A 15,505-nucleotide genomic window follows, 5' to 3' on the forward strand; every position below is an offset into this window, starting at 1 on the left:
AGATATGTGAAATTGTGTCCCAACGACTGTGTATGGCTTGGAACCAAAACTCGATTTACCTTAATCATTAGTCTGCTGGACTTTACCTTGCCTGTCATGCACCACAGGGCACTTGATGTGCCCCGGTAGAGCCAGGCAAGCACACATTGTGTCCATTCCTACCTCCTGTTGAGTTCAATGTATGATCAGGCTACAGTTGCAAAACCCTGTTCCTACAGTTCTGCTGACTTGCGTCTGATGCCTTTTGCCAGCATGGTTTGTCCTGTTAATTTTGGTACATTAAAAGCTTTAATGGAACAGAGAGAAGGGCCAAATGGGAGCTTTTGTACCAATCTTTCCTACTAAAAAAGTAACTGTCACCTGAAACAATTGAACCTTTTAAAGCCCCGGTGATGCAGATGGTCTTCTAACTGCAAATCCCTCCTCTTCCATCTCTCTGCTCCTCTTCCTTCTTTCCACCCCCCCAACTCTCTCCTACCCAGGTACTTGCTAGCTTTATTCTGCTTCCCCTCCTCACTCATGCCCTGTTGACTTATCTGAGTTATTTATCAAGAACCATTGCTAAGGAAACGGGTCCCATTAAGGGTTCCTGACCCCTAGTCATTGCTCTTATCTGGCAGCAGGAAGGCAGGTTCGCTTTGGATTTAATCCAGGCAAGGTTCCTGACCAGACCTGGTGTTCAACTGCCAGAATTTTTCTACAGACTAGCTGTCCCGCCCAACCCACAAACTAGCAGCTGGATATTAACTTGACAAAATATTTCCTAAAATCCACTCATTTCTTTTTTTAGGTGTTAACTTGGGACATTGGCAAAATTACCCCTCAAAAGCTACCAAATCTTAAGGGCATAGTGAATCTACAATCTGGAGCCCCCAAGCCAGAGGAGAATCCCAGCCTAAACGTTCAGTTTAAGATACAACAACTAGCTATTTCAGGTGAGACGGCTGCATTAACCAGAACTAATACGGTTGGAGGAGGTAGGGGAATTGTAGGAATAGGGGTCTCCTAGCGTTGAATTGGACCTAGGGACTCTATAGAACATAGAGCAGAGTTCACTTCAAACAGATGAAGTTACCTTGAAACACTAACAGTTTCATCTTGCAAGTAGAAGATTGTGAAATCTTGATGATTTGGATCATTTCTCATGGCCTTTCCAGGGCAAAATAATGGGTATTTCACAGGCTTCTGCCTGGAACATACATGAACTTCTCTGGTGTAGGGCAAGGAAGAGGTTTTTTGTGGCGGGGGGGTGGGGGGATTTCCCCCACACGCAGTATGGCTTTCCTTAGTTCTTTGACTTCTGTGGGCCTAGCACAGGAAAAACCCATCCTGATTATCAGTGACAATTTTATTTTGGGAAATTATTTCTCCTCCTAACTCTGAAAGCTCTTAACAGCCTAACTCCTCTAGTTTCAGAGCATGAAATCAAACCTGAAGGTTACAGTGTTAATGCAACCATGGACTTGAGAAATTAAGCCTACAGGCCCCAGTCCTGCAAACAGACACAATGTATGTGAATACCATTGAAACCAATTGGATTTGTGTAAAGTTACTCACATAAGCAAGTGTTTGTAGGAACAGGGCCTTAACCTTAACTCAGGCACATTTTACGTTTTTGATTATACACTTGCAGAAAATATTGCTTAGAACCTAATGAGGTGGGAGCGAGGATCAGTGAGGGCAATGGATTAGCAAGGGCAGAAGACAGTGTTAATATAAGCACCTTCTCACTGGGGAGGTTCCAGAATGCTATGGTGGTCAGGTGTGTGGCAAATGACCAAACCTGGCATCTCAGGCACAGCCTCTGGAGCTGCAGTGCAGTTGAGGAGGCCACTCACCTACTGAAACACTGTTCAACTTGCGCTGGCCTATCCAGAGGACTTTCTAGATTGCACATTGCTGACCCCGAAGCTTATTGAATGGCTGAAATTTGTGTTGCCAACCGAAGCCCTTTTGAGACACACAAGTGTTCCCTCTCTATAAAGAGCTTTTTTTCCATCTCTTGTACCTGTGGTAACATGCATTTGCTAACGACAGCATGCTGTGTAGTGCTTACGCAAATAACTAGAGACTTGAACAAATCAGAATTAATGGCCTCAGTTCTAAGGGAAGACTTTCAAAAAGGTGTGTAACTTCAGCTAGCAGACAAAGGCATAGCAAGAACCAGATGGAATACAGTAACTCCTCACTTAGTCGTCCCGGTTAACATTGTTACGCGCTGATCAATTAGGGAACATGCTCGTTTAAAGTTGTGCAATGCCCCGTTATAACGTTGTTTGGCAGCCGCCTGCTTTGTCCACTGCTTGCAGAAAGAGCAGCCCGTTGGAGCTAGCTGGTGGGGGCTTGGAACCAGGGTGGACCAGCAGCCCCGTATCAGCTCCCTGCTCCCATAAGTTCCCTGTGCAGCAGCTGCCCAGCAGGCTACCAATTGCCAGCAGTTCAGCTGTCCCGCCATGTGCTGCTCCTGCCCTCTGCCTTGGAGCTGCTCCCGGGAGCGTCCTGCTTGCTGTGCATGGGAGGGGGCTAATGTCAGGGTGTCCCCCTCCCCCCTGCTCCTGCCCCCCACTTACCCCTTCTCCATATAGAGCAGCGTGGGGACAGGACAGGGCTCAGGATGGAGAGAGCTTGCTGGCCACAGCTGCTGTCTCAACTTCCTGATCTTTTTAAAGGCAATGTACTTAGAGTGGTGTCCGTGTACTTAAAGGGGCAATGCACATCTCTGTCTCCCACACACAGGTTGTGGGTCTGTCTCCCCTCCCTCCATTTGTGCTGCCTTGTAGAGTGTGAGGCTACATTAACAACAATGTGTTAACCCTTGAGGGCTCAGCCGAATGCTAGTTCATCATTTAGCAGTAAGGCATTCCCCGGGAAATATCCCACCCTCTGACTTCACCACCTCAACCAAGCTTCACAATCATCATTGCTGTGTACAGTATTAAATTGTTTGTTTAAAACTTTTTTATATATATAATATATATTACGTCTCTTGGCTGGTGGGGGAAAAAAAAATCCCTGGAACTGAACCTAAACCCCCCCCCCCCCCCCCATTTACATTAATTCTTATGGGGAAATTGGATTCGCTTAACATCGTTTCACTTAGTCACGTTTTTCAGGAACATAACTACAACGTTAAGCGAGGAGTTACTGTACCCAGATTGGAAATAAGTGCAAACTTATAACCGTGAAGATAACTAACTAGTGGTGGAGTTGACCAGGGCTGCAGTAGTTTTCCATTGTTTAAAGCAAGAGTGGATGTCTTTGTAAAAGCTCTGCTCTAGTCCAATTGCCTATTTGGCTTAGAGGGGGAATTATGTGTAGCTATTGTACGGCATATGCTATGCAGCAGGTCAGAATGGATCGGTGATCCTTACCCTTCTGTGTACCAGGATCTCTCTCTCACTTAGCAATATAGGAGAGATGGGGTGGCCACACTGCCAGGTTAAGAACCCCTAGACTAGAGGATTACAGTCATCCCTTCTGGCATAAAAATCAGCTGAGAAAGGGAGGGTAGAAGAGAAACCAATTCAACCTGAACAGTAGTGCTTGCTAGGTGGAAGAACTAAACTCCTCTGCATAGAGCATTTCCAAAGCAGATTATCCAGACTTCAAGGGGAGGGGCGTGTGAAAATGTAAACTCTTGCTCTTCATGTTCCCCTTTGTGTAGGATTGAAAGTAAATCGCCTTGACATCTTTGGAGAGAAATACAAGCCTTTTAAAGGTGTCAAGTACATCACAAAAGCAGGAAAATTCCAAGTCCGGACATGAGAAGATGCTCTATTTGCCAGAGCAAGTAGTACTATTTTTTTTTTCCTTCAGATTTGGAAATCGTGACCGCTTAGTGACGTATGTTGCTATTAGGTGCCAATTGAGTAATTATGCACACTAATTAATTTGGGATCAAAGCATTTCTATTCACAGCAGCTATTCAAATGAAAGTATAGTCTGTTTTTTCATAAACATGGCTTTAAACTAGGTTGATTTCTTTTCTAACTTTCAATAAATTCTTTTGAACAAGGATTGTTTGAGGATTGGGTGGTTCGCAGAATGCCACTAATGCACTGCCAAATAAGATACCAAAGCCAGGCTTGCAGGTGGTGAAGCACACTGGCAAAGGCCAGGCAACCCAGCAGGACCCTCTTGTGATGGCAGGTCTTACTGCTGCCGGGTGAGAGAATACTACACTTTCTGAGAGCCTGCCACAAGTTACCATTTCACGGTGCAGCATGATATCACTTCAGAACTAGAATGCAGCAGAGAGAATGGGTAGGCTTCCAGGTGAGCATGGGACATGTCAAACTTGTCGCTTGCCTTGAGAGCCTTTCTGATGAACAGAAAAATCTTTTGCTCCTGTTTACAAGATACTGCCTTAGGAAGTGTTTGCCTTACTCAGCTTTCATTTGTGCCACCAACAGATGAGCTGATAAAATAACTTTCTGCATCCAAACTTGGGAGTGATTGTTGCTTCAGTATTCCACTTTCTTTCCACTTCTCACATTACTTTGTATTTTTTTACAAATACAGTTGCAGAGAGGAAGATCTATTTTTATGTAAAGCCTCAGCTTTGATTTAGAGGTACTTCCTCTTTGAAGCAAATGCCACCAGACGTGTGTGCCATGTGTACATTGGAGTGTAGCTTTTAGGTAGCACAGTAGAAAATGTAAAATGTACTTAAAGGTTGTATGCTTTATTGTAATTAATTAAAATAAAAGGGAACTCTGCTGCAAATATCTCTGCTTGTAAAAATGTATTTTTTTGCTTATGACCTGCATCTCTAATGCTCTGGCAAATAGCACATGAAGCTTTTGTTATACAAACAAAGCAACCACCAGTTACAGCTACCCTTACCACCTTGCTTATAAGGAATAAGTACCACCACCTAACAGGACATGGAGGTGATGAGCCATTCACTTCATTTAGCTTTGCTGCTTAAAAAATACTGAAATGTATAACTGTCAATCACCTTCCTAACACTAACCACTGGGTCTTCTCTAAAGCTGAGAACAAAACAACTTATTAGGCACTGGCATTGTCCAAATGTGCCATGAAATAGACTGAGGTCCAACATTGTCTCATTTGTTAGAAGGAGCAAGGAATCAGGACACTGCAGTTCGTGTCCCTACTTTGCCATTGACTTTGTTCCCTGACTTGTGCCTATTTACCTGTAACAGGGGTAAGTAGGTATTAAGACCTGACCTGAGAGGAAAAGATTAAGCAAAGGTCTGCAGCCAAAACTTTCAAACCTGGATAGCAAAACTAGTTTTTTAATTCTTATTTAAGCACTTGAGAAACAACCAAAACAAAGCCTGAGTGAGAATCTCCAGCTTCCATTGACATTAGTGCAAGTTGTAGATTTTCAGACAAGCTGAACACCTGGCTAATTTTATTTAGGATGAAGTTTAACTTTTGGTATCTAGGCTTATATTTGGACCATTAATCCTCTTCTAGGTACAACCAATGTTGAAATCAGCATTCTGAGGGAGACAGAATAATAACTACCTTTCAACCAATGAGGAATTAAATATTAGCACGTGTTCTCATTGAACATGCATATGTTATCATTAATGATCTGGAGGATGGCATGGACTGCACCCTCAGCAAGTTTGCAGATGACACTAAACTGGGAGGAGTGTTAGATACGCTGGAGGGTAGGGATTTGGAGGATTGGGCCAAAAGAAATCTGATGAGGTTCAACCAGGACAATGCAGAGTCCTGCACTTAGGACGGAAGAATCCCATGCACTGCTATAGACTAGGGACAGAGCAGCTAGGCAGCAATTCTGCAGAAAAGGACCTAGGGGTTACAGTGGACGAGAAGCTGGATATGAGTCAAGCATGCCCTTGTTGCTAAGGAGGCTAATGGCATTTTGGGCTGTATAAGTAGGGGGATTGCCAGCAGATCGAGGGACGTGATCATTCCTCTCATCTGGAGTACTGTGTCCAGTTTTGGGCCCCACACTACAAGAAAGATGTGGAAAAATTCATAGATTCATAGACTCTAGGACTGGAAGGGACCTTGAGAGGTCATTGAGTCCAGTCCCCTGCCCTCATGGCAGGACCAAATACTGTCTAGACCATCCCTGATAGACATTTATCTAACCTACTCTTAAATATCTCCAGAGATGGAGATTCCACAACCTCCCTAGGCAATTTATTCCAGTGTTTAACCACCCTGACAGTTAGGAACTTTTTCCTAATGTCCAACCTAAACCTCCCTTGCTGCAGTTTAAGCCAATTACTTCTTCTATCCTTAGAGGCGAAGATGAACAAGTTTTCTCCCACCTCCTTACGACACCCTTTTAGATACCTGAAAACTGCTATCATGTCCCCTCTGTCTTCTCTTTTCCCAACTAAACAAACCCAATTCTTTCAGCCTTCCTTCATAGGTCATGTTCTCTAGACCTTTAATCATTCTTGTTGCTCTACTGTGGACCCTCTCCAATTTCTCCACATCTTTCTTGAAATGCAGTGCCCAGAACTGGACATAATACTCCAGTTGAGGCCTAACCAGTGCAGAGTAGAGCAGAAGAATGACTTCTCGTGTCTTGCTCACAACACACCTGTTAATATGTCCCAGAATCACGTTTGCTTTTTTTGCAACAGCATCACATTGACGACTTGTATTTAGCTTGTGGTCCACTATAACCCCTAGATCCCTTTCTGCCATACTCTTGCCTAGACAGTCTCTTCCCATTCTGTATGTATGAAACTGATTGTTCCTTCCTAAGTGAAGTACTTTGCATTTGTCTTTATTAAACTTCATCCTGTTTACCTCAGACCATTTCTCCAATTTGTCCAGATCATTTGAACAGAGCTGGTCCCAAAACTGACCCCTGCGGAATCCCACTCGTTATACCTTTCCAGCAGGATTGGGAATCATTACCCTCTGAGTACGGTTATCCAGACAGTTATACACCCACCTTATAGTAGCCCCATCTAAGTTACATTTGCCTAGTTTATCAATAAGAATATCATGTGAGACCATATCAAATGCCTTACTAAAGTCTTGAGGTCTTTAAACCACGATTTGAGGACTTCAATAACTCAGACATAGGTTAGGGGTTTTGTTACAGGAGTGGGTGGGTGAGATTCTGTGGCCTGCGTTGTGCAGGAGGGTCAGACTAGATCATAATGGTCCCTTCTGACCTTAAGTTTGAGTCTATACCACATCCACCGCTTCTCCCTTATCCACAAGACTCATCATCCTATCAAAGAAAGCTATCAGATTGGTTTGACATGATTTGTTCTTTACAAATCCATGCTGGCTATTCCCTATCACCTTCCAAGTGTTTGCAGATTATTTCCTTAATTACTTGCTCCATTATCTTCCCTGGCACAGAAGTTAAACTAACTGGTCTGTAGTTTCCTGCATTGTTTTTATTTCCCTTTTTGTAGATGGGCACTATGTTTGCCCTTTTCCAGTCTTCTGGAATCTCTCCCATCTCCCATGATTTTCCAAAGATAATAGCTAGAGGCTCAGATACCTCCTCTGTTAGCTCCTTGAGTATTCTAGAATGCATTTCATCAGGCCCCTGTGACGTGCAGGCATCTAACTTTTCTAAGAGATTTTTAACTTTTTTTTTTATTATCTTCTAAACCTACCCCCTTCCCATTAGCATTCACTACGTTAGGCATTCGTTCAGACTTCTCTGTGAAGACCGAAACAAAGAAGTCATTAAGCATCTCTGCCCTTTCCAAGTTTCCTGTTACTCCCTCCTCACTGAGCAGTGGGCCTACCCTGTCTTTGGTCTTCCTCTTGCTTCTAATGTATTGATAAGACTTCTTGTTTCCCTTTGTTCCTGTAGCTAGTTTGAGCTCATTTTGTGCCTTTGCCTTTCTAATCTTGCCCATATATTCCTGTGTTGTTTGCCTATATTCATCCTTTGTAATTTGTCCTAGCTTCCATTTCTTATGACTCCTTTTTATTTTTTATATCATGCAAGATCTCGTGGTTAAGCCAAGGTGGTTTTTTGCCACATTTTCTAGCTTTCCTACTCAGCGGAATAGCTTACTTTTGGGCCCTTAAGTGTCCCTTTGAAAAACTGCCAACTCTCCTCAGTTGTTTTTCCCATCAGTCTTGATTCCCATGGGACCTTACCTATCAGCTCTCTGAGCTTACCAAAATCCACCTTCCTGAAATCCATTGTCTCTATTTTGCTGTACTTCCTTCTATCCTTCCTTAGAATTGTGAACTCTGATTTCATGATCACTTTCCCCCAAGCTACCTTCCACTTTCAAATTCTCAATCAGTTCCTCCCTATTTGTTAAAATCAAATCTAGAACAGCTTCCCCCCCCAGTAGCTTTTTCAACCTTCTGAAATAAAAAGTTGTCTGCAATGCAGTCCAAGAACTTATTGGATAGTCTGTGCTCTGCTGTGTTATTTTCCCAACATATCTGGATAGTTGAAGTCCCCCATCACCACTAGATCTTGGGCTTTGGATGATTTTGTTTGTTGTTTAAAAAAAGCCACATCCACCTCTTCCACCTGGTTAGGTGGCCTGTAGTAGACCCTTAGGATGACATCACCCTTGTTTTTTTACCCCTTTTAGCCTAACCCAGAGACTCTCAACACTTCCATCTCCTATGTCCATCTCCACCTCAGTCCAAGTGTGTGTATTTTTAATATACAAGGCAACATTGCCTCCCTTTTTCCCATCTATCCCTCCTGAGCAAGCTGTACCCATCCATACCAACATTCCAATCCTGTATTATCCCACCAAGTTTTGGTGATGCCAACAATGTCATAGTTGTATTTATTTATTAGCACTTCCTGTTCTTCCTGCTTGTTACCCATACTTCTCACATTTGCATATAGGCAAGTGCAAAGAGTCCAGCACACGACAACAAAAATGATTAGGGGGCTAGAGCACATGCCTTAGGAGGAGGTGCTGAGGGAAAATGGGATTGTTTAGAATGCAGAAGAGAAGAATGAGGGAGGATTTTATAGCTGCTTTCAACTACCTGAAAGGGGGTTCTAAAGAGGCTGGATCTAGACTGTTCTCAGGAGTAATGGTCTCAAGTTTCAGTGGGGGAGGTTTAGGTTGGATATTAGGAAAAACTTTCACTAGGAGGATGGTGAAGCACTGGAATGGGTTACCTAGGGAGGTGGTGGAATCTCCTTCCTTAGGGGTTTTTAAGCTCAGGTTTGACAAAGCCCTGGCTGGAATGATTTAGTTGGGGATTGGTCCTGCTTTGAGTAGGGGGTTGGACTAGGTGACCTCCTGAGGTTCCTTCCACCCCTAATCTTCTCTGATGCTATGAACAGGGGAGCTACTCTGCTATATAATCAACTAGCACCTCTTTTACCTTGAGCAATGAAAAACTTCAATTCAGCCCATAATTCCTCATGCAGGTGTAATGAATAACAAGAATTTTCCTTTAAGGGCCAGTGGAAGTGTATAGTGATTTCCAAGTGCTCTAGAAAAAACAATCACTCTAAGAAATGTGCTGTAAATCTCTAATCTCGCAAATACAAGCAATGGACATCTAGAGCTTGCACTTTAAAGCTATAGAACATTACAATCTTTGAATATCAAATCAAAATGTGACTGCTACCCTTAATTCTCCAATGAAAACATGGTTTGCATGACTGTATCCAGTCCATCCGCAGTGCAGGTTATACTAACATCCTACTGAGGGCTTTAAAGTTAAGAGATTTAACAATCTTAAAAATAGGAGGGACACTAGTTACACCCGAGGCCTCCTATGTTCTGTGACAGGCCCCCCCCCCCCTCTCTCTATATCGCTCCAATGCAGCAGACTGGAAATGCTGCAGCATCTTCATTTAAAACTGGTAGCTCCATGGAATTACAAATAAAAATTAATCCTATTAGCCATACTAGAGCTCATGTTTGATACTCCAGTGTTATTAAAATTTCCTACGCTGCCAACAAGGCTACCCTAGAGAGTGTAGTTCAGTATCTTACACAAAGTCATGCAATGAGCCAGATCTGCTTTCCTAAACTAGAGTATAGGGTCTAGTTTCAAACACTGAACATAGTCAGCACTGTTATGAGAGTAAAGTCCTGATTTTAAAGGAAAAGGGTATGCAAAGCTTCTACATCTGAAGGGATTGCTGTTCACATTTTCTCCCACAAGAGTTCATTATCTACAAAAATTCCAGTAGGAGCAACGTACACTATGCAATAGACTGATGAAAAATAGGAATGAGCTTTTTAATTACTGGGGTATTCAAGCCCCAAATTCTGACTTCACTTAAGTGAGAAGCTCAGCTTTCATTTTCAAAAAGTTCCTACCTCTCATTCTTGCAAAGAAAAAATGGAAGATGTAAAAGCAAAAGGTTCAGCCAGCAAAGGAGAATACAACTTCTTTACAATCATGACTCACGATTTTTTGAACAAGTGAGGTTGGCAATGCTGAAATGACTCATGTCATGCTGTACCTAGAGCTGTCATCTGCCAAGCATCCACTCTTCTCCAGCTCCCCATATGAACTGAAAGAGCCTGGTTCTTCTCTAACATTAGTAGCCCCCAGATCCTTTCCTGAACTGTCAAACGATATTTCTCCTTATGGAGGGCAGAGGTCTTATTTAAGAAGGACCACAGCTTTAGTGCATCTTAAGGACCTTTTGACAGCTTATTCCCAATTGCACAGAACATTTCATTTCTGAGCTGCAGCAATTGCATAGATAGAACAGTATTAGATGTCTTGTATACTAAGGCCAGTGCTACGCTACAGACCTCTATCGGTATAACTATATCACTCAAGGCTGTGAAAAATACACACCCCGGAGCGACCTAGTTTTACCAACCTAACCCCCCAGTGTACACAGAGCTCCCTGGATGGGAGAGCTTCTCCCATCGACATAGCAACTGCCTCTCAGGGAGGTGGATTAATTATGCGAACAGGAGAAGCTCTCCCATCGCCATAGGAATGTCTTCACTGAAGCACTACAGCAGCACCGGTGCAGATGTGCTGCTGTACGTGAAGACAAGCCCTCAGTGTCTGGCTCCATTAATCACACTTAATTTTACTCTCCTTTTCCAAACACTGGTTTCTCTCAGACAGCAATGAGGAAGAGCCAGCAGCAGCCCATTCTCTGCCTGCCAGTAGTAGCTCATGAGCATTAGTTTGGGAATGTGATTTAGATAAGATCTTCAGGGCACTTAACATGTTCTATTTTCTCTAAAGTACTTGGCGAAGTTACAGCATGGTGTGCTTCAATAGGTTGTGGATCCACAGAAAGGCCTGTATGGCATGCTGCTTTGCATACAGACCTTGTCTTTCCTCCAGCCTCTAAAAATATCACAATGGATGAACACTATACAAAATAAGCCTGTTTGATAGGCTTAATGTGCAACAATATGTTGTAAGTACCAAACTGGCAGGTTTCCATCCCTTAAATTCTGGCTGACCTCCAGTCCTGTTGAAAATCTAGCTGCTGTCAATGCATTGTTGGTTTATTCAAAGCCATGTTTTTTTCCCTCTTAAAGTTTACATGGACAACCAAACCGTTGACTGCCTCTAAAACAATGATCTACTTCAAACCTAGCTCTTAGCGCTAAGTGAAAAGCGCTGCTATTTTAGTGGGTATTATCACTATAGTGTGAGTCTAACACTCAGCTAGCACATTGCTCTTCACACATTCCTATTGGCTGGCTTTCTCAGTGAAGCCCACCCGAGCATTTCTCCAGCTGCAGCTACCAGCCCACAGCAGAGGCTACAACAGTGGAGGTGGCAGGTAAACTTCTTGCAAACTTCTTGTCTGATTTATTATGGGTACAGTATAAATAGTTGCTGCTGGACTTACTGTAGCAGACCTATCTTACAAGTGGATCCAGACTGGGGATGGACCTTTAGTCAATGAGGATTGATTAGCTGCTTCCTGGCAGCAGGTGGATTTAGGGTGACCAGATGTCCCGATTTTATAGGGACAGTCCCGATATTCGGGGCTTTTTCTTACATAGATGCCTATTACCCCCCACCCCCATCCCGATTTTTCACACTTGCTATCTGGTCATCCTAGGTGGATTCTAGTTGAGAGCTTGGTTCCTTCCCATCAGGGCAGCGTCTAAAGAAAAGCACACACTTTTCCACTGGGATTTCTTGCAAAGAAATCCCATCTCCTACTGCTCCTCCCAGCTGAAGATGCTATATTTAGGCTCTGAGGGCCAAGGCAGAAAGTCATTCCTTCTTCACTCCTCGAAGCTCTCATTCTGGTTAGCCTGCTACTGACTCCATAGTTAAATCCCAATTCAACCTAGTGCCTGCACAAAGAGGGAAGCTGTGGCATTTATCTAAACAAGAAGCTATGTTAATTTTTTTGTATTTAAGGGATTCTTTTTAAATCTACTGAAAATAAATTAAGGGGTCTGCCCTCCACTCTGCTCCAACTGCCAATCTGAACCTTCCCTCTGCTTGAATAGGAAGCCCAGACACACCTTTTCCTTGCACCATCTGAAGATAGCTTTACAGCACCAGCCCTTCAACAGAGCCACTCTGATTTACAGACATCTTTTCAGACACCCAAGTCACTTACTTCCACCTAAAAGCTGGCAACAAGTTGTCTATAGGGCACCTTCTGGTTTAAGATGTCAACTGCAACTTAAGGGTAGGAAAGTTCTAGGCAACAACCACTGGTGCATTTGTCCCATCCTAGGCAGAAAGCTACATGAGGATGAGCAAGCTTGTTGGGCCTTACTGAGGGGCAAGTGCACCAGATCCTCTTGTAAACACACTAATGGCTGTCCCTTCTGTATGGAGCAGCACACAAAAACATGACTCTAATGGGATCTTCTCTGATTGCATCCATGCTATCACACCTCACATTCCCTGAGGTTTCCCTGCCATTTTGGAAACAACACAGCTTCATTAAACCATGAACATGCTTCACGCCTAGGTCAATGAAATGCAGAGAGGCTGGCTGGCTGCCTGCCCAGTCCATCTTTTCCCTATCGTTTTTCTGTCCAATGCAACTTGTGTCTTGAGGCAGCGACAGAATTCCAAAAACATCCTGAGAACTGAGCCATGCTCAAAGGCTTGGAAAGGCAAAGGTCAGTCAGGCTACCAGGCAACTTCAAGGGAAAGGGGTCCAACACTAACACGCCAATCGTACTGGAGCTTTATGGGAATACCATTCCAGGATGATGAGGGATTTGGTACCTGAAGCACAAGACACCCTCTTAAACCCTTCCATCTATTTTAAGGGTATCTTGTATATACTCTGATGTGAGTAAAGCTATCAGCAGAAAAAGGCTAGCAAAAAGGTCCTTTCCCCTCATCTCTAACTCCACTGTCAAAATGGCAGACACATGGGAATAGGGCTTTGTTAGCTAACAGGAAAGGCTGACCAACTGCTAGGCTTCTCCCAAGGCATTACTTGGAGAAGGCAGAACCCATAGGATGTATGTGTTCCTATGTAGCTATGAATGTTTTAGCTGATTTTTGCAGTACATGACAGCTCCTCTTATGCCCAGAGATGGTATAATTTAGAGTTTTGAAACTTCCCTACCAGACTAAGGTTTCCCATGGCCCTTAACAAACCTACCTGGCACAGAGCTGGAATCTGACCAGGAACTAGATCTCCCTCATAATAGAGTAAGCAAATTCAAAGTTGACCTTCCTTACCTCCAAATCTGCCTAGTGGCTTGTTGGCACTTGCATGCAAGATGGCCACGTCCAGCATGGTCAGTGGTTGCTAGGTGAAAGTTGACAACAGCCTTCCACCACCATATGGCAATTGCCTCCAAAACCATGGGGTAGTCTGGCTGAGTGGAGCAGGGATTTGCAAGGACTTCCATGGTGTTTCCTTGTGCCCAGTAGTCTCTTCTCCAACCTTCAATATAACCACTCTGACTCTTCAGGCAAGACGTGTGCACCCAGAAACTGCTTGATCATAGGGTTCAAGCAGGATTTAGCACTTCTGAATTATTTCCTGTATTGGCACCAGGAAATCGGTCCTACAAGGTAAGTGAACAGTCTGCACAAAGTACCAAAACATTTAACCTCCTCCACCACCCCCATTACAATGCTTTTTTCACTTTGACAGATAATAGCTATGTCAGAGTCCTCCATGTATTAGAAACTCGTAAGTGTTGTTAACTCTTTCAGATAACTTGTACCAAATCAGAACCAGAAGCCAACATAACCGATGGAATAGCAATTCTATCTTTCTATTCTGAATGTATAGAAATTGTTAGGGTACCTATTTTAAGCACATTGGGGGTGCATAATTATTACTCAACATACAATTGTTTTATAACTTTTTAGAAGATAACTAACCCTCCAAATTCATATTTCTGGTGTGCTGACCTATGTTCTTTCTGCAATTAAAGAATATTCTTACTATTCAGTCTCTGTAAATGTTCATAAAGTGACATTTATACAAATGCATTTTTATTTTGTTTTAACAGAACAAAAAGAAAAAGGTTGAAAATATTAGACTATACAACAAATTTTGATTTATAAACAAAGTATTAGTGGTAAAACATTTCTAACCAACATTCAAGGTCTTTTTAAATTTTTGCTTCATTTTAGGTCTGAAGACCAATAGTGTTCAAGAAAGCACAAATTGCATAAGGTGTACAGTATTTCAGCTCTTACAAAACAGTTAAGAACTTATATAGCAAACATTCTGAAGAAATATCAAAGGCAAACATGATTCTTACTTTCCCAACCATTCCTTAGTAAAACAAAAAGTGATCTTTGGCATAAACAATCATGTATTAAAGGCATTAGTAATATTGCATTAATATCAGTCAAGCAACTAGATAGTGATGCTAAAAATCTCAGTATGTCTACACAGCAACTAGACACCTGCGGCTGGCCAGTGCCAGGCAAGTTGGGCTCAGGGACTCGCCTCGCAGGGTCCTGAGCCCAAGCTAAAACCCAAGCCCAGAAGTCTACACAGCAACAAAACAGCCCTGCAGCCCAACCCCTGTGAGCCAAAGTTGGTTGGCATGGGCCAGTCGCGGGCATCTAGTCTCTGTGTAGATGTACCCACAGAGAAGCTTGAACTATTTTGAAAGCAAATACAGGAAGACTATTCAGAAGACCCTCAAGAGTCCTTTCCTATTCAGTGTTTACTATTAAATAGAAATGGCTACATTACATAGTGTTAAGGGTCTAATATAAACCAACCAAAGGCAAGACATTCTGGTTAAGGCTCTGTCCCACTCCTTCACCCTTTCTGGTGTGGGTAGTTATTGGAGGAGTCTGAGAAAAGACCCTAAGTACCATGTATTTGGCATTACCAGGAGACAAGGAGTGAATTAAGGATGAACAAGTGCTTTCTCTTGCTAAAGTCAGTTTGAGGCAGATTATTATAATAATGTAATTTAAATATGTAATTTCCCTTTTAGATAACCATGCAGGCAAGAGGAAAAACAGGAAGTGTAGAGTAATTGTAGTCTGACACTACTACACAGCTCGCCTTTGCTGTTACTGTGAGTCTGATCAACGGGCAGCAACAGCACATTAACAAAGGTGGCTTGAGCATGATCATTGTGTCAATCCGTTGCAAACGGAAAATAAGGAGCCATTATGATGT

At 42.9% G+C, this 15,505-nt stretch overlaps 1 protein-coding gene across 1 annotated transcript in view; it reads left to right on the forward strand.

Annotated features, from left to right (window-relative positions):
• The window catches only part of AP3M1 (adaptor related protein complex 3 subunit mu 1), a 45,916-nt gene extending 41,195 nt beyond the window's left edge, over positions 1-4,721 (forward strand). The window contains exons 8-9 of the mRNA XM_065407739.1: positions 791-935; positions 3,665-4,721. Coding sequence (XP_065263811.1) covers positions 791-935; positions 3,665-3,765 — 246 coding nt within the window. The 3' untranslated portion in view covers positions 3,766-4,721. The remainder of the gene's footprint in view (positions 1-790; positions 936-3,664) is intronic.
• Positions 4,722-15,505: the final 10,784 nt, after the last annotated feature.

The sequence above is a fragment of the Emys orbicularis genome, chromosome 7 (assembly GCF_028017835.1).
Source record: "Emys orbicularis isolate rEmyOrb1 chromosome 7, rEmyOrb1.hap1, whole genome shotgun sequence".
Taxonomy (NCBI): Eukaryota; Metazoa; Chordata; order Testudines; family Emydidae; genus Emys; species Emys orbicularis.